The sequence below is a fragment of the Copadichromis virginalis genome, linkage group LG15 (genome assembly GCF_057382275.1).
Source record: "Copadichromis virginalis isolate Kocher_CV1m ecotype Utaka linkage group LG15, C_Virginalis_male_GT1.1, whole genome shotgun sequence".
Classification (NCBI taxonomy): domain Eukaryota; kingdom Metazoa; phylum Chordata; class Actinopteri; order Cichliformes; family Cichlidae; genus Copadichromis; species Copadichromis virginalis.
In genome coordinates, this window is record NC_140632.1 from 1,274,617 (window position 1) to 1,298,366 (window position 23,750).

At 42.4% G+C, this 23,750-nt stretch overlaps 1 protein-coding gene and 1 pseudogene across 2 annotated transcripts; both read left to right on the plus strand.

Moving 5' to 3' along the window:
- Positions 1–2,042: 2,042 nt before the first annotated feature.
- Positions 2,043–5,951, plus strand: LOC146691489 (alpha-1-antitrypsin homolog; annotated as a pseudogene). Its single transcript, XR_014915063.1, has 5 exons — positions 2,043–2,088; positions 3,310–3,818; positions 4,063–4,328; positions 5,464–5,611; positions 5,716–5,951. The product of XR_014915063.1 is annotated as an alpha-1-antitrypsin homolog (transcript).
- A 5,960-nt stretch (positions 5,952–11,911) lies between these two features.
- Positions 11,912–21,479, plus strand: LOC146691490 (alpha-1-antitrypsin homolog). Its single transcript, XM_085431304.1, has 5 exons — positions 11,912–12,025; positions 15,519–16,131; positions 16,314–16,584; positions 20,362–20,509; positions 20,633–21,479. Exons 1-5 carry the CDS (start codon positions 12,017–12,019, stop codon positions 20,822–20,824), a joined length of 1,233 nt encoding a protein of 410 aa, XP_085287430.1. The 5' UTR covers positions 11,912–12,016; the 3' UTR covers positions 20,825–21,479.
- Positions 21,480–23,750: the final 2,271 nt, after the last annotated feature.

A 23,750-nucleotide genomic window follows, 5' to 3' on the forward strand; every position in this document is an offset into this window, starting at 1 on the left:
GTGAACAGCAAGTGTTGAGGAAACAAACTTGTCATGTTGCCTGGCAACCACCTAGCAACAGGCTAAAAATACCCATTTGTAACCTTTACAAAGTTTATGACATCTGTATCATTTTAGGTTTGCAACAGTAACACACACACACACACACACACACACACACACACACACACACACACACACAGAATCGTACAGTGACTGTCGTTCATCACTTAGTCTTAGGAAAGCTTTAATAGTGGAAGCTGAGACGTTGCTCACGAGCCCGGGCTTTGTGTAGCCGGTGTGTTCCTGCGTTGTGTCTGACAATGAAGGGTAAAAGAAACCAAGACCTCGCTCCAGCTCCTACAACCAAATGCAAACAGTAGGGAAGAGGGTCAGCTCCACCCACCACAACTCCCAAGCTAGCAAGAATGACCTGTTCATGCTAGCACTGACTGTGCCTATAACACATGTGACACACACGTACTGCACATTTACATTTACAGCATCTAGCAAAGACAGACACAATGACTGAACTAAAGACACACAATCAGAAATATCAGGGTGGCTAAATATACATTATGTGTTGCAGTGTTGGGGACGACACCGACCTCCCCCACAGGGGAATTGTAGAAAAGGGGAGAGGCCAAAGGGGAGCACTGTTTATAGGGTTGCACCAAAGAAGAAGAACAGTGAGGAGGGGCTCCAACTGAGAATGAACAAAACTACAGGCTTGAAGGTCCTAACAGTCGGGTATAACAGGAAGGGTTTGGGGTCTAGAACACATTTTGTGTAATTATAACAATATGTCATTTATGACCCGGTTACATTTGCACAGGATAGAATGAGGAAAGCGCTTTACTCACATTCCACAGAAGTGTTCCTTCCTGAAGCTGAGTAACAGCAGGTGTGTTTTCCCAGCACACGCCGACATGACACAAGAGGAAATGCACAGTAAACATGTTCAACAGGAATGATGGCTGCATATTTAAGCTGGGCTCCCTGAACACACCAGGGCCTCTGTCAGTGTTCACAGTGGTTTGCTGTTTCCACACACACACACACACACACACACACACACACACACACACACACACACACACACACACACACACACACACACACACATTCCTTAAATTCCTTTAATTAATTATCATATATTATGAGGTCAACATGGACACATCTACAGAAACATGTATATAGTACAGCAGCACCTGAGCACAGCAGGAGACCCACAACAAGGGATCATTAGTATAGGTACAGAGTCATGCACAGATATTCTGGGGGGCGGGCGCCCAAGTCAAAAATTATGTACTTAAGTATATATAAAGTATAAGTAATTTTGCCTAGGACAACATCAGTTCATTGGTAAGTTTCAATCTTTTTTGAACAACTACAGCAGCATCGCTTGTCTTCTTTTCACCTTTGCATATGTTTACTTCTGTCAGGCCTTTAGATCTTTAGTCGGTCGGGGAGGTGATTAAGTTTGCTCAATGACACAAGCAACCAGTCAAATAACAAATAACATAAAGGTTAGTTTTAAATAAGCATGACAGGTTGACTATGAGCAGTCATCTGAACTCTTGCATTAATACTTGCCTAATACATTATTATCCACCAGACAAAACAGCTGATAGTGTTCGTGCTGTTTAACTCCTTTAGCTTTCAATGAATATTAATACCAAGGTCAGTCTTGCTGTCTGGTCTCAGTATGATTTCTCTTCCCAGTTGATCATGATCGTTAAAAGGAAGCCAGCTTGTCTATTTTCCAGAAATGATTTAAACTGGAAGTAATTTGAATTGACAGATTTCAATGTTTTCCCACATTTTTAAATGGCTCCAGATTTCTGCCATCTTGAGTATTTTGCCAGGACTTCTCCAGGCTTGTATGTTTGCGTGATTCTGATTTTTTGTTTTTACCAAAAACACCCTGACCCACCCAGAGTTATTTCCATGTCCTGTTGAGCAAGTTAGGTTGTTTAAACAAAGTCAGTAGAATCGATCCAGAAGAGAGAAGGCTGATCTTTGTTAATCTGTAAACTGTCAGCTGACTGCCTTTAAGCTTGCTTAAATATAGAGTTTCTGGAAACGTCACTGCAGAAGATGTTAGTGGTAAGCATCAGTCTCTATTAGTTCTACGTTTTAGGTACTTAAATGTAAGAAGTAAACGACAGTTAAGAGAATTAAAGATGATTTTTAGGATGTAATCACGTGGTTTTAGCAGACATGACATTACTCAGCATTCATTGTCTGCTTCCTTCGTTGGTATCATCAGTTATATTGTATACAATGTTACAACACAGCTGAACTACTGGTTACTACTTTACCAGTGTATCAAAAAATCGCTGAAGGGTGAAGTGCCTTTACCTTTAAATATCTATTTCTATTCTGTCAATAACAGACATATGACTTTATTATTTTAGTGATGCTCATGATTCAACTCACAGTTGTACATCTGCTGTGGGAGAGACACTTTCAAATCCCTCAAATATCTTTTAGAGCTAAATCTCTATTATAATACCTGCTGTGTTGAGGAAGCTGAAATACATCCGTGGTGACCTACACTCACTGGGTGTTTTTGAACAGTCATCTAATGGGCAGTAACTCAACTACTTACAGGTGCTGTATTACTGGCAATCAGACCGTTTAGTCGAGTTGTCTGCCTGACAGTCCAGGTAACTTCTTGGGTTTAAAATCCAGCCTTTGTTGTTTGCACAGAGTGACTTCTCAGCTGGTAGCTTTGGGATCTGTTACAAGCAGCTTTGCAGAAATATGCTGTTATAAGAGATGCTCATGAAAATTCTACTTTTTTCATCTGATGAACTTGTCAGTAGTGGTTTTCAGTACAGCTCAGTAATAATGTGGCAATAGTGCAGTAAGGTGGAAATAAGAAAGCAATGATATGGAAATATTAAATCATTACTATGAAATTACAATGTAAAATCCAGGAAACTACCAAATAATATATTGTATCAGCAGTGGTTTTATCCAGAAATGTGGAAACAAATATACGCCATATATATGAGTCAAAACTCTTATATGTACCAATATACTGATAACAATATAATAACATGTTAGGAATAACATAGTAATATTTGTGGATCACAAAAGATGACTTGATTGTGACCTCATAAAAATAAGTAAATAAATAATGTAATAAGTAATATCAGCATTCTTCTTATTTTTAATGCCATATCCTGAAACTACCTGATTCAATCTAATTCAATGGTTTTAACTCATAAAGTCATGAAATTATGACTCAAGGACTGATGATGGAAAAACCTTACTTGGAGCTCATTTTGTATCATTTTAACTTTGCTTTTTGATCCACAGACTCTAAAGATGCATTTCTGTAGCTGTGCACTCATTGCACTGTTGCTCGCTGTAGCCTCGGCAGACCACGATCTCCACCACAACCGTGGTTCTGAAGACCATATGAGCTGCCACAAGCTCTCTGCTCCTAATGCTGACTTTGCCATTGCCCTGTACAAACGTCTGAATGCGAGGACTGCTGCTGGAAACAACATTTTCTTCTCACCACTGGGCATCTCCACTGCCCTGTCCGTACTGTCTACTGGGGCCCATAGTGAAACCCACAGCCAGCTGTTCTCCAGCCTGGGCTACAGCACCTTAAACCGGACTCAGGTCAATGAAGCCTACCAAGCATGTCAAGCAGCATTACTCTGGTGAGGTCTTACAAATCAACTTTACTAACCCTGCTGAGGCTGCAGATAAAATCAACAGACACATTGCCAATAAAACACAGGACAAGATCAAAGATATGGTGAACGATGTTGACCCTGAAACCATGATGATGCTCATTAACTATGTCTATTTTAAAGGTAAGCAGCCTGATCAAGTCTATTGTTAGGCTACAACAGACAAACATGGCGTTAACGCCATAACCATATTAACACGACAAATCCCCGCTAGCGAGTTAGGGTTAGCTTGCCTTAACTTGCTAACAAGGATTTGCTGCGTTAATGCGGTTATGGCGTTAACGTCGTATCAGCGAGATTAATGCTGACAGCACTAAGGCTGACACATCCCAATAATGTCAACACGACTCTCCACTGTGTCGTGCAGGATACTGGGAGAAACCGTTTATTAGAGAATGGACACATGAGGACGACTTCCACGTTGACGGCAGTACCAAAGCTCAGGTTGACATGATGATGAGGATGGATTACTACCACTTCTATGAGGATGCAGTTAACCACGCTAGCATCATCGTGCTGCCATACAACAGTAACTATGATGATTGTCCTTCCTGATAAATTCTGGATGAAGACTGTGGAGAGAAACAGCAACAAGGACGACATAAGAAAGTGGCAAAACTCAGCATCTATGATGTAAGATTTATTGCATTATGTCTGAATATTCCTGCTTGCTAGTAGATGGAGACTGTTGTCAAAATGACCTATTGCTGTTTTATATCACTCCTGTTATTAACTTTGAGTGTCCAAGTACATTTACATTGATGCGTACTGTAGATGAAATGCGTTACAAGCGTATGATGTATTCATATAGTCTTTAAATCATTTTTGACCAGAATCTGTTCTTCAATGTGCTCATTCAACAGATATGTAGGGATGTTTTTGTGCTTTCCACAATGTCCATAAAGATGAGAAGCGTTCTGTATCATAGTGATGCTGAAAAACGAGTTCATACATTTATTACTTCCAGGCTGGATCGTTGTAATTCATTATTATCCGGTTATCCTAAAAGCCTTTCATTTCGTCCAAAATGCTGTCACGAGAGTACTGACAGAGACTAGCAAGAAGGAGCAAATTTCTCCTCACATGTGGTTCCAGGGGTATTTAAAAGTAGAACCTTCAGCTTTCAGGTTCCTCTTCTGTGGAACCAGCTTCCAGTTTGGATTTGGATTTGAGATTAGGCTAAAAACTTACCTTTTTGATAAAGCTAACAATAATAAGAAGGTAAGAAGTATGTAATCAGTTCCATTTGTTTGCCTGTCTGTTTGTTGGCAGGTAGCATTCACAGTTTTCAGATTTTGTGTGATGGTAGATAATAGCAGCTCAAACACATTTCATTTACATTGAATTTTGGAGAAAATTGGGTCAAGGTCACATCAAATGTAAAAATCTTTAGAAGGATTTGAATTCTCTGATTACTCTTGTTAGGGCTTCACCCTGAGATCATGGACAGGACCTCAGGGTGAAGAGGGCGTCTACTCTGGGAAGCTCAGAGTAATATTCCTAACTGTTGCAGATAATGTGGTGCTGTTGGCGTCATCAGAGCACGTCTTTCCAAATAAAAAGGAGTGGTTGGTGGCTTAGTGAGAACTAGATAAAACAAGAGTCAGAACCTCTCTTTGCAGGAAACGAGTGATGCGAAGTTGAAGTGGCAGATTTGTGTGGTGTCAGCAGTAATGTGGACATTGTAGTGATGAAGACTTATGATCCTGATCCAGTTAGTAAAAGAGGAACAACCTGTAATTTAACAGTCCGTTTTTCTATTTCTCAGGTATATAGATCTTACGATTCCAAAATCTTCTATAACCGCTGATGCCTCGTTGAAGAACATATTGCAGGAAATGGGCATAACCAGTGCCTTTGAGAACCATGCTGATTTCTCTGGTCTGTCCAATAACAGTCGGCTCAAAGTCTCGAAGGTGGGCAAACATTTCTCTTTTTGGTTCTGATTCTGAGACACTTAAAGACTCATTACAGAGTAAGAAATTAGCATCTGACCGTCTCCTTTCTTTTTCACCCACAGGCATCTCACAAGGCCACGCTTAGTGTCACTGAGATGGGAACAGAGGCAGCAGCCGTCAGCATCTTTGAAATGTTCGAAGCGCCACCAACAATCAAAATTGACAGGCTGTTCTTGGTTTTCATTTTGGAAAACTGCACTAAAAGCATCCTCTTCATGGGGAAGATCAACAATCCAACAGCTTCATAATTGCACATACTTGTGAGATGATATTAAGGTCACAGTTGCCATAATAAAGATCCTGTCATGATTAAAAACACTGACCTTTATTTATGAGGTTATCTGTCTGCACACGTTGATTTTCTGGTCAACAAAAACGACATTAGTGACATTTTCTTTCAGGTAAATAGCAAGTTTGGAAACATTATGTCAAATATTTGATTTATATTTGAAGGTTGCTCGTATAGAAAACTGTTCCGCGCGTATATAAAACAGGTCCGCGGCTCTGAACCGTAGTAAAGGACCTCTGGCTGATACGTCGGGTTCGTGTCGGCTCGTAGCTGAAAAATAGCTTTACTTTGTTGTCTGGGTCAACTTTACTAGCGAGAGACAGAGAGAGGCGTTGAAAGGCTCCAACAGAACTTATTGTTTCAGAGGAAAACACGAACACGGCGTACAGTCGAGTCTTAATAGCTTACTTACAGCTGGGCTCGTCAGGCTCTCTGTTTGGCTGCAGTGGTTATTATTATATTTACATGCTTCCAGCTCCCGTTTCTGCTCCGTGACAGCTCGTACTTTTCCTTTTTCTCCTCCATCGCTCACAGACACATCACGGGTCCATCCTCCCTGCAGCACGGACTACACTGCCCATCAGGCTGCATGCTTTAGGGCGATGCCTATAACACTCTATTGCCTTCATATTAAAACATTTTTTGAATAAAATAAATAAAAGTCTTTCTTCACGCAAATAGAGGTGACATGGGCCGTGAGGTTGAGACACAGACATGAGAGCCTCTCAATGTGTGTTTTGTTTGGGTTTGTTTGGCGTGGAATTACCAAAAATAGCGAGGGGACAGCCTAACATATGAAAACCTTTTATTTCAACAAAGTAACTGTATTCTGAATACCACCTTTTTAAACAGTAACTGTAATGGAATACAGTTGCTCATATTTTAACCGGTACATGTATTCCTTTACTCCCCAACACTTGTTGTGCCATCCTTGAGAGCACTACTGCAATCAAGTATCTGCAATAACTAACAATGACTCTTTTGATCCATTGGAGGAATTTTCACTCGTTTCTTTGTGACATTGTTTTAATTCAGCCACACTGGAGGATTTGAACCCATTTAAGTTCATGCCAAAGCATCTCAACTGGTTTTGAGTTACTTTTATTTTGTCCCATAGGACCAGGTAGGTTTGGCTATATTTTTCCCTTAATACAATTAATGATTAAAAAACAGCATTTTGTGTTTACTTTGAGAGTTTAGTAGTAAAATTAATCTGATGATCTGAGACGTGCAGGTGTGACAAATATGCAAAAATACTAAGAAATCAAAAAGGGGGAAAATAGACTCAAGGGATTTAATAACATGCCACTGCATTTCTTTGTAAATTCACTTTTTTGTTATATGCAAATGAAAACTCGTGTGTTGCTTTTCATTACCTTTTAAGGAATGAATCAGTAAATACCAAGAAACGTAAGCACAATACATTTTTGAAGTGAAATAACTGCAGGTAACAATAAAAGAATCAATCAGTAATTAGTGTCCCCCTTGATTTTGGCATTAATATACCTCCATATGGACAAGCATAATTTCGGGATGTCATCCTCTGGGGTGGCAACCCACACTTCAGTCAGTGCTGTCCGGAGTTGCTGCTTGTCTGAGGAATTAGATTCACTCTGTCACTCAAATGACTCCACAGTTCTTCTGTGAGCATGAAATCAGGGCTCATTGTTGACCATTTCCCACCTGTCACATCAATGTCATCCAGCAACTGCATGGACACAAGCACCGTCCTCCTTGTCATCCCTGTCCCTGATGCGAGCTGCCTAAATGACTGTCGCGCAGTAGCACTCACCTCCATTGTCATGAAGTGCTTTGAGCGTATAGTCAAAGCTCACATCACATCTTCACTCCCTGCCGTCATACTATCCAGACTAGTCATGAAACTTTGTGACCTGAACATCAGCTCCTCCCTGTTCACCCACGACTGTACAGCAACACACAGCTCCAACACCGTCATCAAATTGGCAGATGACACCACCATCATCGGCTGCATTTCTGATGGAGATGAGATGGCATACAGGGCAGAGGTGAGAGCCCTGACATCACGGTGCCGCGACAACAACCTGCTGCTCAACGTCAGCAAAACCAAGGAGCTCATCGTGGATTACAGGAGACTGCAGAGAGGAGGCCACACCCCCATCCACATCAAAGGAGCAAGGGTGGAGAGAGTCAGCTGCTTCAGATTCCTGGGCATCAACATCAGCGAGGATCTGAGCTGGTCACACCATGTTGGTGGCTGGACTGGAACAAAAAATCGGCCCGAGCATTTTGACTACAGACCGGCCGCCATTATAGGAAAAATCATAAAGCCTTTGAATGAAAACACTGTTGTGACAGTGATGTTCACTGTTCTGATGGTATATATGTATCAATCTATCATTCGTTTGTTGTAAGATTCAGATAATTATTTAATAAAAGTGAGACATTTTAAATGAGAATAAGAAAGAAAAGTATTTCTTTGTGCCCCCCTCTCCCTGTTAATGCCCTACCTGCCCCCCTGGCAACACTTTGCTAGACCCGCCCCTGCACAGTTACCAGCTGTCAGCTACTTAGAAAAGGATCTTGGTGTTATTAGTCTCTCAGAAACAGTTCATAACTTCAACTCATTCATGTCACCTAAAAGGTAAACCTGTTTCTCCATCACCTGTTCAGCTCTGATGATTCAGTAAGGACATCTCCTGGTTTCATCTTCATGTTTCCCTCTCACCACATATCCAAACCGACATCATGACCAGCAGCTTTACAGCTGTGGTTTCCTCTTTCTGGCGCAAAGTGTGCGATAAACAAACAAGAGAGAAAATCTTGATCATTGATCAGTTTCATGATTGAGTAGCAACAGGAGAGGGAGGGGGAGAGAATGAGAGAAGAAGAGGCCGCTGCAGCGTAAACACACAGAATAAATCCAGCTTTGTGTCTTTTTTTTCCATTCTAGCTGAAGTCCGGGACTTACAAGTCCGGACTACTTACGAATACAAGACGATTCCGTTTTTTTAAGGAGCCGTTGGCAACTCTACAAACTAACCTTATGAATAAAAATAAAGTTCACTATCAGTAACATCATAGCACCACCCAGCTGTATATAAACTCCCTCATGCTAGCTAGTAGCAGTACGAGTTATTGTAACTGACTGTAAGAAGTCAGCACAACGAAAATAAACTCCACCTAAACTTGGTTTATATCTGACCCAGATAGACTGCAGCTCATAACTTCTTACCTGACACTCGGACCTGCCGGCACCTCGGGTCTCTCCTCCTCTTGCCTCCCCTTTCCCTCATCCACCTGATGGCCTCCCCCACTTGCTAATGGTTTTGTTTTTTTTTTGTGTCCCGTTTGGATCTTTAGCATCAGAATTGTTGTCTTAAGGCCAAGAAAGATGCCAAGCAGATTTATTTTACCAAGTGGATCATCATGGCCTTGCCATATTGGTCCATTTGATTGACCTTTATTATAATTATGAATTTATTTTATTTTCAGTTGCTACAAACGGGACAGACATGACTGGGGGATAGGAAAGGGGGAAAGAATGAAAGAAAGAGAGGGAGAGAAAGAAAACCAGAGGGGAGAAGAGACGGTGAGAAGGGGGGAAGAAAGAAAAAACAAACAAACAAAAAAAACCAAACAAACAAAAAAAACCAAAACACCTGGGTCACCTGTATGGAGAAAAAAAACAGAAGAGAAAGCAAACAACAAAGAGCAACATAATAAAAAAAACGGCACCATCACAATAAACTAGCTAGCAGTAGATATCAGTAGATACTAAATAATAAACAATATTGTGCAGCACGCAAGATAGACAGCGCACAATGTGCTTTGAGGCAGCAGCCAAGAAAGCTGTAGTCCGCGTCTGTGAATACCTGTGTGCACACCTGTGTGGATCAGCATGCTTGCATTCCAAAGGTTTCTCCATGTAACGATCTGCTAGAGGGTGTGGGGGGGCCACAGCCCCGTCCTCCAGGGCATGAAGCAGGTATGGAGGAGATCAAGACTCCAGACATCCAGAGGCCCCCAGAACACAAGAGACCAAGGAAGACCAACAGAGGGGCAGCCGCGCCACTGTCCCAGAAAGAGCTGAGGAGAGTCCCAGATGAGGGCTCACTCAGCAGCCGCGGAGCAGAAGCCAGGGGAAAAGGCCCACTTGCTAATGTTACTGAATCTGTGGAAGCTCCGCCATAGCCACCACCAAACAACTGAGTTATTTTTACACATCTGCCAGCATCTGGCCAATCCACCACCTTTCACTGTTTATACCGTTACAAACCCCCCCCCAGCACATCAAAACGAAATATCACCATCGGCCCACCGAGTCCAGCTATGGCTGCATATGTGTTTAGCAGTAATTTCTTTTTGTAGAGGGCCAGCAAAACAACCGTTTTCGAGGGCATTGCCATATTGGAATCCCGACTTCTCAGACGAGGTTAACCAGAACGCCGTTTACTCGAGTGTGACATTATTCCCAGGTCCGTGTTTCGATTTCACACAAAGTAACGAATAACGACCCTATCTAAATCCCAGTAACGAGTAACGCGTTCCTGGTTTTGGCATAATAACTAGTTACCGTGCTCGTTACCACAATAATAACGTAGTTACTGTAACGCGTTACTTAATAACGCGTTAGTCCCTACCAGTGTAGGGACTAACGTGTTATTAAGTAACGCGTTAGTCCCTACACTGGTTACAAATGATCTTCTTATGGCCTCTGACAGTGGACTCATCTCTGTGCTTGTCCTGCTAGACCTCAGTGCAGCGTTCGATACTGTCGACCATAATATCCTATTAGAGCGATTAGAACATGCTGTAGGTATTACAGGTACTGTAATAGACGTAGGCTGCCGGGGATTCCCATGATGCATTGAGTTTTTCCTTTCCAGTCACCTTTCTCACTCACTATGTGTTAACAGACCTCTCTGCATTGAATCGTATCTGTTATTAACCTCTGTCTCTCTTCCACAGCATGTCTTTATCCTGTCTTCCTTCTCTCACCCCAACCGGTCGCAGCAGATGGCCCCGCCCCTCCCTGAGCCTGGTTCTGCCGGAGGTTTCTTCCTGTTAAAAGGGAGTTTTTCCTTCCCACTGTCGCCAAAGTGCTTGCTCATAGGGGGTCATATGACTGTTGGGTTTTTCTCTGTATGTGTTATTGTACGATCTACTGTACAATATAAAGCGCCTTGAGGTGACTGCTGCTTTGATTTGGCGCTGTGTAAATAAAATTGAATTGAAATGTCTTTGTGCGATGCAGAAAAGGTCAACGGATGGTCTCTACAGGAATGGTTCCCAGAACCTGAACCTGCATGGCCACCACAGCATCCTGCAGCAATATGCCATCCAGTCTGGTTTTCGTTTAGTTGCTCCATCATTTTCACCCCAAACACAACATGGTTAATAATACTGCATGTGTTGTGTATATATTCTAAATGTTGTTTAACATCTTCATCTTTAACCTCCTAAGACCCGGACTCTTCCACGACATGCATTTTTAATTTCTCTTTGATATTTGGGCTGATTGGGGCCCGATGAATGTAAAAACAAAGAATTACCAGATTTTTTTTTACCTTATTTTTGTTTTTAAGAAAAATGAGAGCCACATATGAGGATATTCATTTAAAATGTTGATAGAACAGTAGCATATAATGTCCTCGTAAGTGGATATCAGGCCCTTGTAGAGCAAAATTGAGTATTTTGGTCTAAATAACCCAAAATGTGATGTCCACATATGTGGATGCCAGGTCCTAGGAGGTTAAATAAATATCAATATAAAGTTTTGCTGTCTGTTGCCTGTATGATTTGCAAGTTCAGTTAAACATGATTGTTGAAAAGAAGGTACCATGTATTTCATGAAAAGGCTCCAGATTTCTGCTGTCTTCTGTTTTTTCGAACAGTTGTTTTCATTTCTTCACTCAGTTATTTACCTGTGCTGTTGAGCAAGTCTTGTTGCATGAACAAAGTCAAATTAATCAATCCAAAAGTTCTGTAAAGAGAGTGCTGATCTGTGTTAATCGTTAACAGAAATGTCAGCGAACTGTCTTTAATCTTGCTGAAAACAAAAAACAGAGTTTCTGGAAACTGCACTAAATAAGATGTTAATGGTAAGCATAAGCCTCCATTAATTGACTGCTTCTTTCATTCTTTTCATTCGTTGTATTTTATTACGGTGTTATGAGTTGTTCTCAAAATTTCAGTTCATTCTGCTCTTTGTTTTTATCCGTATGTACAAGTCAAACATCTACTGTGGCAGAGACACTGACACACTGAACATTTTGATAAAGGTTTCAGTAACAGGTGACAGTGCGGCAATACGGCACAAACGAGAAGGGGAAGATATGGAAACATCAAGTTCTGTGCATTCGAGTTTCCTAATATTAAAATGATTTAAACCTCAAAATAAATAATTAATCATTGTAGATGTTCCAACATTTTAAGGATCAGATTACAACAATATAATATCGGAACTGATTTTATGCTTTTATCTCCAGCATTTGTCTTTGTTCATTTTTGGTTTCCTGTTATGTGGAAGCAAGTTTGGTATTTTCTGTGCAGAGAATCCAGCCTGACAAATACAGCTTTAATTCTATGTTAATAACGCATTCAAGCAAAATCCATAAAGTCTGATGATTACTTAGAAAAAAGTGAATTAATTTCTGTGTAATCAAAAACAACCAGGACTGCAAAATGCTAAAACTGCTACGACTTTGAAGTAAGTATAGAAAAGTTTCCCTGATGTTTCTGTTCTGCTGGCAGCAGGTTTTAAAAGTTTTACCAAAACATTACTTTGCTATTATTTTGTGGTTTTGTGCTGTGGCCGCCTGCTACCTACTTGCGGCTGACACCACTGCTGGTGCAGGATGTTACTTGCTTATTACTTGAATATTACATTGTTAATAAAGTGATAGTAACTCGCTATTTCCATATGTTTAACTTGTTTCCACCCACTATTGCAACATTACTGCTGTAATAGAGCGCAACCAAGTTTTCTTAAGGTGTACTGCTATATTTTTCTGCCTCTTTGACTGTAGGTGCAGATATTTTGCGTATTTCGAGGGGAGTGTGGCCATCATAGTACAACTGTAAGCTACTGTAATGGCAAATAATGTTTGAGTGATTCATTGAGCCACAGTAATGTAAGCTGACAGTAGATTAACAGGAAATATCTGTGAAGGTTCTCAGTCATCCAGGTCATTGTAGTCAAAGGAGCTTCTTCAGTTCTAAGTCCTTAGAACTGAAGAAGCTTCTCGGATGAGAGGTGAAACGTCTTCAAGCAACTTAAAGAAGTCCAGACGCTTTTCTTTAAAAGCTCCTTTGACAACATTACCAGGAAATATTTGGGAAAATGAGTCTGCTAAAGTATGAAAGATAAAGGTAAACAATAATAACTCCCTTTAGACTTCAGATACTGTAACTGCATTATTTCATTAGAAAATATAATTGTTCCACTCTGGAGGTGCCCCAGCTGAGAGGCAGTGAGCAGGAGTAGGTTACTTGTATCCCCCTGGTTCTCTGCCTGTGGTTCTGTGCCTTCAGGTTCGAATACCTTCAGGACAAGTTATCATTCTGCCCATGTAACACTGGAGTAGGGATGGGTATCGATTAGGTTTTATCCGATACCAGTACCAAATCGGTACTTTTGAAACGGTGCCGGTGCTCAAACGGTGCTCACACCGGTGCTTAAAGAATGGAGAACACAAACTTTGTCCAAAAACCTCTCATGTTCAGCTGGTTTTTTGTAAAAAGATAACAATGTTAGCCTTTTCTGCAGCTATGGGGCATATATGGTATCACTCTTGGCTGGAAGCAGTGCTTAAACAATGGAAAACACAAACTTTGTCCAAAAACCTCTCATGTTTAGCTGTTTTCCACTTTGGTCATTTTAGCCTTTTTGGCCAGGGTGAAGGGAGTATCTGCCATCAAACAAGAAGACAGCCGCATGTAGCTATGATGATGTTTGCTAGTTCACCTTACATGCATTAATGTAATAACGTGGTTAGCCTACTCAACGTAAATTACACACGAACAACATTAAACTACTCACGCAGAGAAGAACGGCTGCTGCTGCATCATCATCCTCATCATTTCTGCTACACTGGCAGGGCTAGGGGCCAGGACTCTCCTCTTTGGGTTTCTGGGGGATGTTGCTAACTCCGGTCTGATAACAGGCACCACACCCGCAGTAGATGTGCTCGGTGTGAGGTCTCGCAGCAAGCTATCAAATACGGCGCATTTCTCGGCTTTTAAAAAAAACGCTATGCGTCGCCAGGTGTTTCATCAGATTTGAGGTGTTACCTCCTTTGACAGTATCACAGTATCAGCTTAAAGCACTTGTTGCTGCTGAGTTTGCATCTTTTGCTGCGAAGTACAGCCAGACTTTTGACCGCTTCGCCTTGGGCATTTTTAATCTGTAGCTCTGCTCTAAAAGAACGTACGTACCTGGACCCGCCTACTATCCTCGGAAAGGTAAAATGATTGGCTAGAATCTAAAGAGTATCACAGCTCAGGAAAAAAAAGCACCGAAAAAAAGCACCGAAATGTGCGCTGCTTTTGGTCTGGTTACTACCGTTTATGTCAGAACCGGTGCCATGATGGCTCATCCCTACACTGGAGTAGCTCTTTATTCTCTTGAGGACATTCAAGGGATGGGAGTTTGCCCAACCATCTGTTTTGTGGACTTAGAGCAGGGCGGTGCTTCGAGATTATGAGGTGTCTGGCTTGTTGTTGCAGGCCATGGCGAGTGCCTAGTTTGTATCTTCAGCAGTAAACCGGACTTGCTTCCATCTCTGCTACAGCTTGTCACAATTCTGGTCATAATTCTTATGGACAGAATATTTCGATGTTGCACGGTGGTGGAGGATGTACACAACAATGATGGAGTTTTGTTGGCTTGATCGGGGGCAGTTTGCGGTCAAGTGTGAAGAAACAGAAATGAGAATCAGCACCATGGTTCTCCGAAGGAAAAGGGTGGGGTAGCTTACTCAGGCCTGGGTCTCAAGGTGTTGTTTATGAGTGAGAGGAGCGTGGAGCATAAAAGCAAAGCTGTCAATTTACCAGTCAATCTATGGTCCTATTGTCACAAGGTCCCATGAAGCGACCGAATGAACGATGTTGCGGATACAAACAACAGCACTGAGTTTCCTTTAAAGGATGTCTGAGCTCTTACTTAAGGATAGGGTGGGAGCTTTGACATTCAAAGCAGCACCGTTGCTCCTCCAAATGGAAAACAGCCAGCTGAGGTGGTACAGGCATCTGACTAGGATGACTACTGGAAACCTAGGTGAGCTGTTTGAATCTCATACTGGGAGGAGGCTACAGGGCAGGCCCAGGAGTTGCTGGAGAGATTATAATTTTTGCCTTGTTTGGGAACAAGTCAGTCTATCTCGGATAAGCTGGAAGAGGTGGCTGGGGTAAGGGAAGTGTGTACTTCTCTGCTCAGACTGCTGCCCCTGTAAAGGTGGTAGATGAAAGATTTAATTAGATTACTTCTTTTTACCAAAGGTTGAGGAATTATGATTTACAGATAGATAACTGCCTGTAATGAAAAACTTTAACTGGAACTCATTTTGTATTACTTCTTTGATTTCCAATCCACAGACTCTAAAGATGCATTTCTGTAGCTGTGCACTCATTGCACTGTTGCTCGCTGTAGCCTCGGCAGACCACCATCTCCACCACAACCGTGGTTCTGAAGACCATATGAGCTGCCACAAGCTCTCTGCTCCTAATGCTGACTTTGCCTTTGCCCTGTACAAACGTCTGAATGCGAGGACTGCTGCTGGAAACAACATTTTCTTCTCACCACTGGGCATCTCCACTGCCCTGTCCGTACTGTCTACTGGGGCCCATAGTGAAACCCACAGCCAGCTGTTCTCCAGCCTGGGCTACAGCACCTTAAACCAGACTCAGGTCAATGAAGCCTACCAACATCTTTTCCACGTGCTTGGACAAAGCCAGGAGAACCAAAAGCTGGATGTTGGCAATACCATTGCAGTGCACTCAGGTTTCAGTCCCCTGGAGAAGTTTCTGAATGATGTCAAGCAGCATTACTCTGGTGAGGTCTTACAAATCAACTTTACTAACCCTGCTGAGGCTGCAGATAAAATCAACAGACACATTGCCAATAAAACACAGGACAAGATCAAAGATATGGTGAACGATGTTGACCCTGAAACTATGATGATGCTCATTAACTATGTCTATTTTAAAGGTAAGCAGCCTGATCAAGTCTATTGTTAGGCTACAACAGACAAACATGAATATTACATATATTTAAATAAAAAAGGTCAGCTTAGATGTCAGCTGATGATTGAAATATACTTTCAACAAGTAGTATGATTCATGCTGACACATCCCAATATTGTCATCACCACTCTCCACTGTGTCGGGCAGGATACTGGAAGAAACCATTTAATAGTGAAATGACACATAAGGCGGACTTCCATGTTGACAGCAGGACCAAAGTTCAGGTTGACATGATGGTAAGGACGGGATACTACCACATCTTTGAGGACAGAGCGAACCACACCAGCATCATCTTGCTGCCATACGAGAGTCAAACCTCCATGATGATTGTCCTTCCTGATGAAGGCTGGATGAGGAGTGTAGAGGAAAACATCAACAAGGACCATATAAGAAACTGGCAAAACTCAGCATCTATGATGTAAGACTTATTGCATTATGGCTGATTATTCTTTCTTGGTAGTAGCTGAAGTGTGTTACCCATTTCTGTGTCTCATAAAACTGCTCTTAGCTTTGCTATTACGAGACCCAAAGTTTATTTACACTGAGAATCAGATGGATGAGCAATGCACTAAAGGTATAGAGTTTATTTGTGACCATTGGAAGGTTGTACACTTCTCTCCCTTAACGGTCGTCATCTTGGCTATAATTTTCTAAATTTTACCATGCCCACCCATGTTTTAAATGCACTTTAGAACAACACGCAGCAACACTACACTGAGCGGAAGGAGGGAGGTATGGGGTCTTCACACACCCCCATTCTCTGATAGCCATTGGGGCGGAGGGGCTGGACGGAGGTGTTGGCCGTCCATTTGGGGTCTGGGATGCTGGGCCTCCCTGCAGGGTCTGCTTGTCTCCACCCCGGGGGAAGGGTAACATCTTCTGGGTCAAGGTGCAGTTTCCTCCTCTGCGGGCGAGGGTACCTGGACCTGGGGTATAGACTATGTTTGGGGAGTGTGATTGTGTGTACAGTGTCCATTTGTGTCTGTCTCCACATTGGTTGAGTGCCGAGTGTTTGTATATGTGTGCATGAGGGGGGAATGCAAGTTTGTGTCTGTGTGTGCCTGTTTGTCTGTCTATACGTCAGGTCGGGTCTCAGACTCCACCCCTCTGGGAACATCTCAGCCCCTCCAAAGAATGGAGGCCTATCTCCCCTCACCACACTCCCTGCCGGTGGCTGATGCCCTCAGGCGTAGGTGCGTTGGTGGATCTTGTTTCTTGGGGTGCTTGGGTATGTACCGGCTCACTCCCGGTGGCTGCATGGCAGGGCCTGCCACCCATGGCTCAGTCGGGCCCCTTCCGGGGGGTGGGGGTCTTCAGACCTCCAGCCTCTGGGCCTGGGGCTCAGTTCACTCTGGCACAGCTGGCTGCCGGCAGAGCAGCCCTCCTCTGGCTTCTGCTCTGTGGCTGCTGGGTGACCCCTCATCTGTGGCTCTCCTCAGCTCTTCCCAGGAGGGTGGCACGGATGTCCCTCCGGCGGTCCTCCTTGGGCTCTCGCACTCTGGGGGCATGTAGATGTCTGGGGCCTGGATCTCCTCCATGCCTGCCCTGGGGGACGGGGCTATAGCTCCCCACACCCTCTAGCAAACAGGTGTCGAACTCCAGGCCTCGAGGTGCCGGTGTCCTGCAGGTTTTAGATGTGAACCTTGATCCAGCACAGCTGATTTAAACGGCTAAATCACCTCCTCAACATGTCTTGAAGTTCTCCAGAGGCCTGGTAATGAACTAATCATGTGATTCAGGTGTGTTGACCCAGGGAGAGATCTCAAACCTGCAGGACACCGGCCCTCGAGGCCTGGAGTTCGACACCCCTGCTCTAGCAGATCGTTACGTGGAGAAACCTTTTGAATACAATATGCCTGTGAAGGTTCTCAGTCCTCCAGGTCATCGTAGTCTAAGAAGCTCCTTAGCTTTTTGAATACAAGCGTGCTGATCCACACAGGTGTGCACACGGGTGTTCACAGACACAAACTACACCTTTCTTGGCTACTACCTCATAGCACATTGTGTGCCGCGCTGCACAACAAAATTCAATATTTAGTATTTACTGTTATTTACACTTAGCTAGATTAATGCGATGGTGTTGTGTTTATTATGTTGCTCTCTTGTTTTGCTTGTTTTCTCTTTTTTTCTCTCTCAGCAGGTGATCCGGGAGTTTCTTTTCTTTTTAAGTGTCCTTCCTCACTCTCCCTCTTCCCCCCTGCTTTTCTTTTCCTTCATCTTTCTTTCTCCCTTTCCCCCCCAGTCATGTCTGTCCCGTCTGTAACAACAGAAAATAAAATAATAAAAATAGTAACCATAAAAGTCGATCAAATGGACCAACACGGCAAGGCTGTGATGATCCACTTGGTAAAGAAAAATCCGTCTTTGTTGGCTTTCAGACAACAACTGTGACGGCTAAAGAAGCAAACAGGCGCAATGGGCAGCTGTGTATCAGGTTTTGATGCTACGTGTTGTGCCATCGTTTATGTAGGTTAAAAAGTAATTCCCATTGTATGTAGAATAATCTAATGTTGTATATGATCAGATGCACAACAAGCTAGAAACATTTGCAGATGTGGCTACTTGTAGGATTGTGGAGTCAAAATGATCATTTTGCAATAGTAGAACATCTTTCTGTGTTTGATTAGTATAAATCTGCACACTGTGTAAGTTCAACACTGTATATTACGTGTACTAACAGAACCCAAACCGAGGAAAAGTGTGTTCTTTGTTTTGGTATGATGAGGTAACACTGAAATATCTCAATATTACATGAATAAATGTGAAAGCAGGGCTGGGCTCGGGTCATGTTTGGGCAGAAGAAATGCTGACCTGGACTGGGGATATTTTTGGGTTATGGAAAGAGCACTTTGAGGAACTTTGAGTCTGGTGACCCGAGCGTTTCCTATATCGCCTGTGCATTTAAAAAAACAAGTTATAGCTTTATTACACTGCTGGAAAGGAGGCTCTTGGCAATCATTGAACCTTCAACCAGATTGTTACCCTTTGCAGGACTTCTGGGGTATCATGGCAGGCTGACCCTCCAGTATACGTGTGTTTCGTTGACTTGGAGAAGTGACTGAGGAGACGTATTTGTATTTTTTTGTGGACGATGTGATACTGTTGGCTTCATCAGAGTGTCACCTTCATCATGCACTGGAGTGGTTTGCACCCAAATGAAATGCACCCTCTGGTTTGGGAGAATGAGGCTGCGTCTGTCACAATTTGCCAGTGTAGTTGACAGGATGTGCATCCAAATGCAGGACTCATGAGAAGGAATGGAAATGCAAAGGGGAGACTTAAAGAACTCTTTGAGTGGTGTTGAGTGGAGCAGCTCTGGGTGCTGGCCACGGAACCAGCAGAAGTGGGAAGCCAGGTCAGGGGCTGGCTGTGAAACAAATCAACCCTGGTGGCTGAGATGAATCTGGATGATAGGGATGGAGGGTCTGATAGGAGACCACTGAAAGCTTTGTCCTTTGGAGGCTGAGGGTCTCTGCAAAGACCCTCTGGCAGCACAGCCAGAGATCAACGAAGGTGTAGAAGACCTTCTGGTGGCTGTTACAGGCCGATGATCATGTAGAGAATTTAGGCGGCTTGGCTGCAGGCCGATGTAAGTGGTGAAGACCCTCAGTGTGGCTAATGGTAAGGGTGATGGGACACCTCTCAACTGAGAGCTGAACCAAAATGAGACAGGTCTTTGGCTGATTAACACCCCGCTATCGCCAAGAGAATCCGGAGCAAGGAAAACACACTACCAAGTAGTAAGGATGTGCACATACAGCAGGTGGGATCAGATACTGGCAAAATAAAAAGGGAAGAAACCAACCTACAGTGAGGGAGACCTAACAGCTGCACACAGGAAACACAGGGAAGGCAGCAAAAGCTGATATAAGGATTATAATAAACACAATTACCAAGTACTGAAAACAAAACCTAGAAACAAAAACCATTTCTTACAAAAGCAGTAAAGAAAAGATCAAAACACTAAGTCAATGACCCAGAAACAATTCCAGCTTCAAGCAAGAGAGCTAAAGTATCGTGCAAGCTTCCTCATGAGTGATGTGAAGGTGGTGTGTAAGCTGCACTGGCGGATTGGCGTCAGCAGGAATGCGGGTGTTGTTCAAGACTGTTGCAGTGAAGATTGAGCTGAGCCAGTTAGAAAAAGATGGAACCACCAGCAGTGTAACTGTATAATTATGGTTTCTCTGTTTCTCAGGTATGTGGAACTTTATATGCCAAAATTTTCCATTGCCACTAATGCCTCCTTGAGGAATATATTGCAAGAAATGGGCATCACAAGTGCTTTTGAAAACACCGCGGATTTCTCTGCTGTGTCAAACAAGTTTCCACTTAAAGTATCAAAGGTGGGCGAAGTTTCCTTTTTACTTGTTTTTAGGGAACAGGACTAGAGCATGCCTACTCTTTTGGTTAAACTGAATTCTGAGAAATTAGCTTTGATCTGCCCGCTTTCTTATTTTTTCCCACAGGCATCCCACAAGGCCACGATCAGTGTCACCGAGATGGGAACAGAGGCAGCAGCCATCACCATTTCTGAATGGATCCTACTGACTACACCAACACCCGTCAGAATTGACAGGCCCTTCTTAGTTTTCATTGTAGAAAACTCGACTGGAAGCATCCTCTTCATGGGCAGGATCAACAAACCAACAGCTTCATAACGGCACACAGTTGTGAGATGACACGTTTGATCACAGTTGTCATCATAAGGATCCTTTCATGATATAAAAGACTGAGCGCTCACACTAAACACATATTTGTCAGTCTGCACACACTAATTTATGTGGTCTACAAAGTAATATTGAGGACATTTTGCTCAGGTAAAAAAGAAGAAATCTTAAGACTACCATAGTTTTAACTAAAAATATTGATACTAAATCAATGAGAAATTTGCTGTGGTTTGTTTCTGAGATATTCCACTAAGATGTGGCTCATAGGGCAAGAAAACTAGTTACTAAATCCCAGACTTACAAAGACACTCTGGGGTTTACAGAAGCCACTTGCTCAGTTTGGGGGTCACTGTCCCGACTGCTCCAGGAAAATCTCTGTTTAATTCTCCCTCCAATGGGAGAAGGTTATTATCTAACCCGCTCGCTGACATTAGATGCCGAGTAGCATTTCAACAGATTCTAATAAATATTCAGAATATTCTCATCTCTCATCCACTTATGAATGAATCTGAATAAGTTGCACATTTTTAAGGAACAAATGTAGCAAAAATATGAAAAATCAAGATCCATATGTGAAAACTGATGTTTAATTGCACTCTCTTTCTAAAAAAAACTGTCAGAAGGTTCAATAAACATTTAAGTTTTAAAAAAATGTGAATATTCTTGTAGTTATTTCATGTTTCAGGCTGTTCAAGGTTAAAAAAGGAAGGGAAACTGCTCAGGTGGACATCAACCCCAAATCTACGATCAAATGAACTCAAATCCTTTTAGGCTTTGAGTTAACAGTTTGGCAGTTTTTAATGAAACCTGTTAAAACAAGTTAAAGACTCATTTGGGTGTCATTCTGACCTTCCATCTTTCCCTGATATTATTTTGAAATGTGAGAGAAATGGTAAAAGTAGTTTAAAAATAGAGAGATTAACTGTTGTATGTCCACATCGTGCAAGTGTTGACAACATAGGCGACAAACAAGAATCCCCATATTATCCAAACATGCGGTTATGATTTTGTGAGAGTGTCTCATGACACAATGACAAACGAGCATTTTTAAAAGAGAGTTTTTCATTTGATTATATTTTATATGAAGGATTTTGCAAAAAATAGGACTGGCAGGTTTATTGAAAGGTTATCTAATTACTTTTTTTTAACTTGACCATCACTGTATATACAGCATCTATTATTAACCCATCCATACACGCCCAACCTTCTATGCTTAAGAGCTTTCTATCTAACATTGACGATTCTGGATGCATCAGAGAGCAACTTTGGGTTAGTATCTTCCCCTACGGATATTTGCTGACTGGAGCAGCCGGGGCTCAATCACCAAACCTCTGATTAGTATCCAATGATGACCCGCTCTAACTTCTGATCTACAGCTGCCCCAGAAACCCCATAAAAAGAGCATGCACCAGTCTCTGCTTCTCATGCTGACTTTCTTTTTTAATTCTTATTAGGGAATAATGCTAGAACATTCCCACTCCTTTACTTTTGCTGGACTCTACCACAGCGGTCTCCAACCTTTTTTGCGCCACGGACCGGTTTATGCCCGACAATATTTTCACGGACCGGCCTTTAAGGTGTCGCGGATAAATACAACAAAATAAGACTAGTACCGGTACCGAAAAAAAGAAGATTTATTCATAACACACGTGAAAAGACCCAGGGAAACAGAGTTAACGATAAAAACGATAACAAAATAACGCTGAAAACCGATAAAAACCCTGAAAACCAGACATTTCACACCTGAGCCTCAGCTCTCGCGACCCGGTACCAAACGACTCACGGACCGGTACCGGTCCGAGGCCCGGGGGTTGGGGACCGCTGCTCTAAGACACTAAAAGAGACTAACAGTGGAGTTAGAAAACAGCCCCAGACTGCCCCCTCAGTGTCACTGAGACAGGAAGAGATTCAGCAGCCATCACATCTCCAAAGCTTGGCTCAGCCTTCCACCATCAGTCAGAAATGACGGGCCCTCCTTGGCTTTCATTTTTGAAAACTCTGCTGGGAGCTACTGTTCATGGGCAATATCACCAACCTGACAGTTATATAACGGCAGCTGCTTGTGAGATGATGCCACTGTAATGATGTCATTTTGAGGATCACGATTGAAAACATTATTTACATTATAGAAATATTTGTAACGGCTACCAGTCTTCACAGAAGCATTTTAATATTTGACTAAATTACTGTTAAAAACACTTTGCTTAAGTTAGTAATAATAATAACTTTATTTATGAAGCGCTTTCAAACAAAGTGCTGTACAGCTATTTGAAAATAAAGAGATAAATAAATAAAACTGATGCATATCAATACAAGTTAAAAACACCAAAACACTTAAAAACAATAAAAAATGTAAAAAACAAGTTACATAATAAAGCTGTAGAACATGAAATAAAACATGTTGTTTATGGATTAAACTCATGGAAGCATCATTCCAGCATTTTTTAAATAAATCAACTAACAAATAAAGAAATGTCAGGTTAGCAGATTAGATGGATTCAAACTTTTGGGAATTAACTGGTGACTAAATCCCAGAGGTTTCAAAGGGTTGTAACAGATTCAGATGGGACAGTACGTGCCCCCCACGGCCATCGGCCTCAAACAGCCCTTTGCTCTTTGACCCGTCAGTGGAAAAGTTGCAGCAGAGTGTTTACACATTGAGTACACATACACTTTGTCTCTCTTGTTGGCGCTGACATACAATCGCTGCTGTAAAGAAAGTTGGCAGGACGTTTCCCAATCAAAAAGCTGACTGGGCAGAAAGTCCCAGTACGAGCAGTCCACCAGTTTAAATTTGATCAGGACTTCACATAAATTCTTGAAATCTCTGTGGCCTATGCGAGTGTGCACACAGATAGTAAAACTACGACTAATTTCCAGGAGTGGAAATTCATAGAAGCTCCATCCCACTGGGACA

Excerpts from the sequence above, each read along its gene's own strand:
- LOC146691490 (XM_085431304.1), top strand. Across the intron at positions 16,132-16,313 it reads TAACTATGTCTATTTTAAAG|GATACTGGAAGAAACCATTT; the intron begins GTAAGCAGCCTG and ends TGTGTCGGGCAG. Across the intron at positions 20,510-20,632 it reads TTCCACTTAAAGTATCAAAG|GCATCCCACAAGGCCACGAT; the intron begins GTGGGCGAAGTT and ends TTTTTCCCACAG.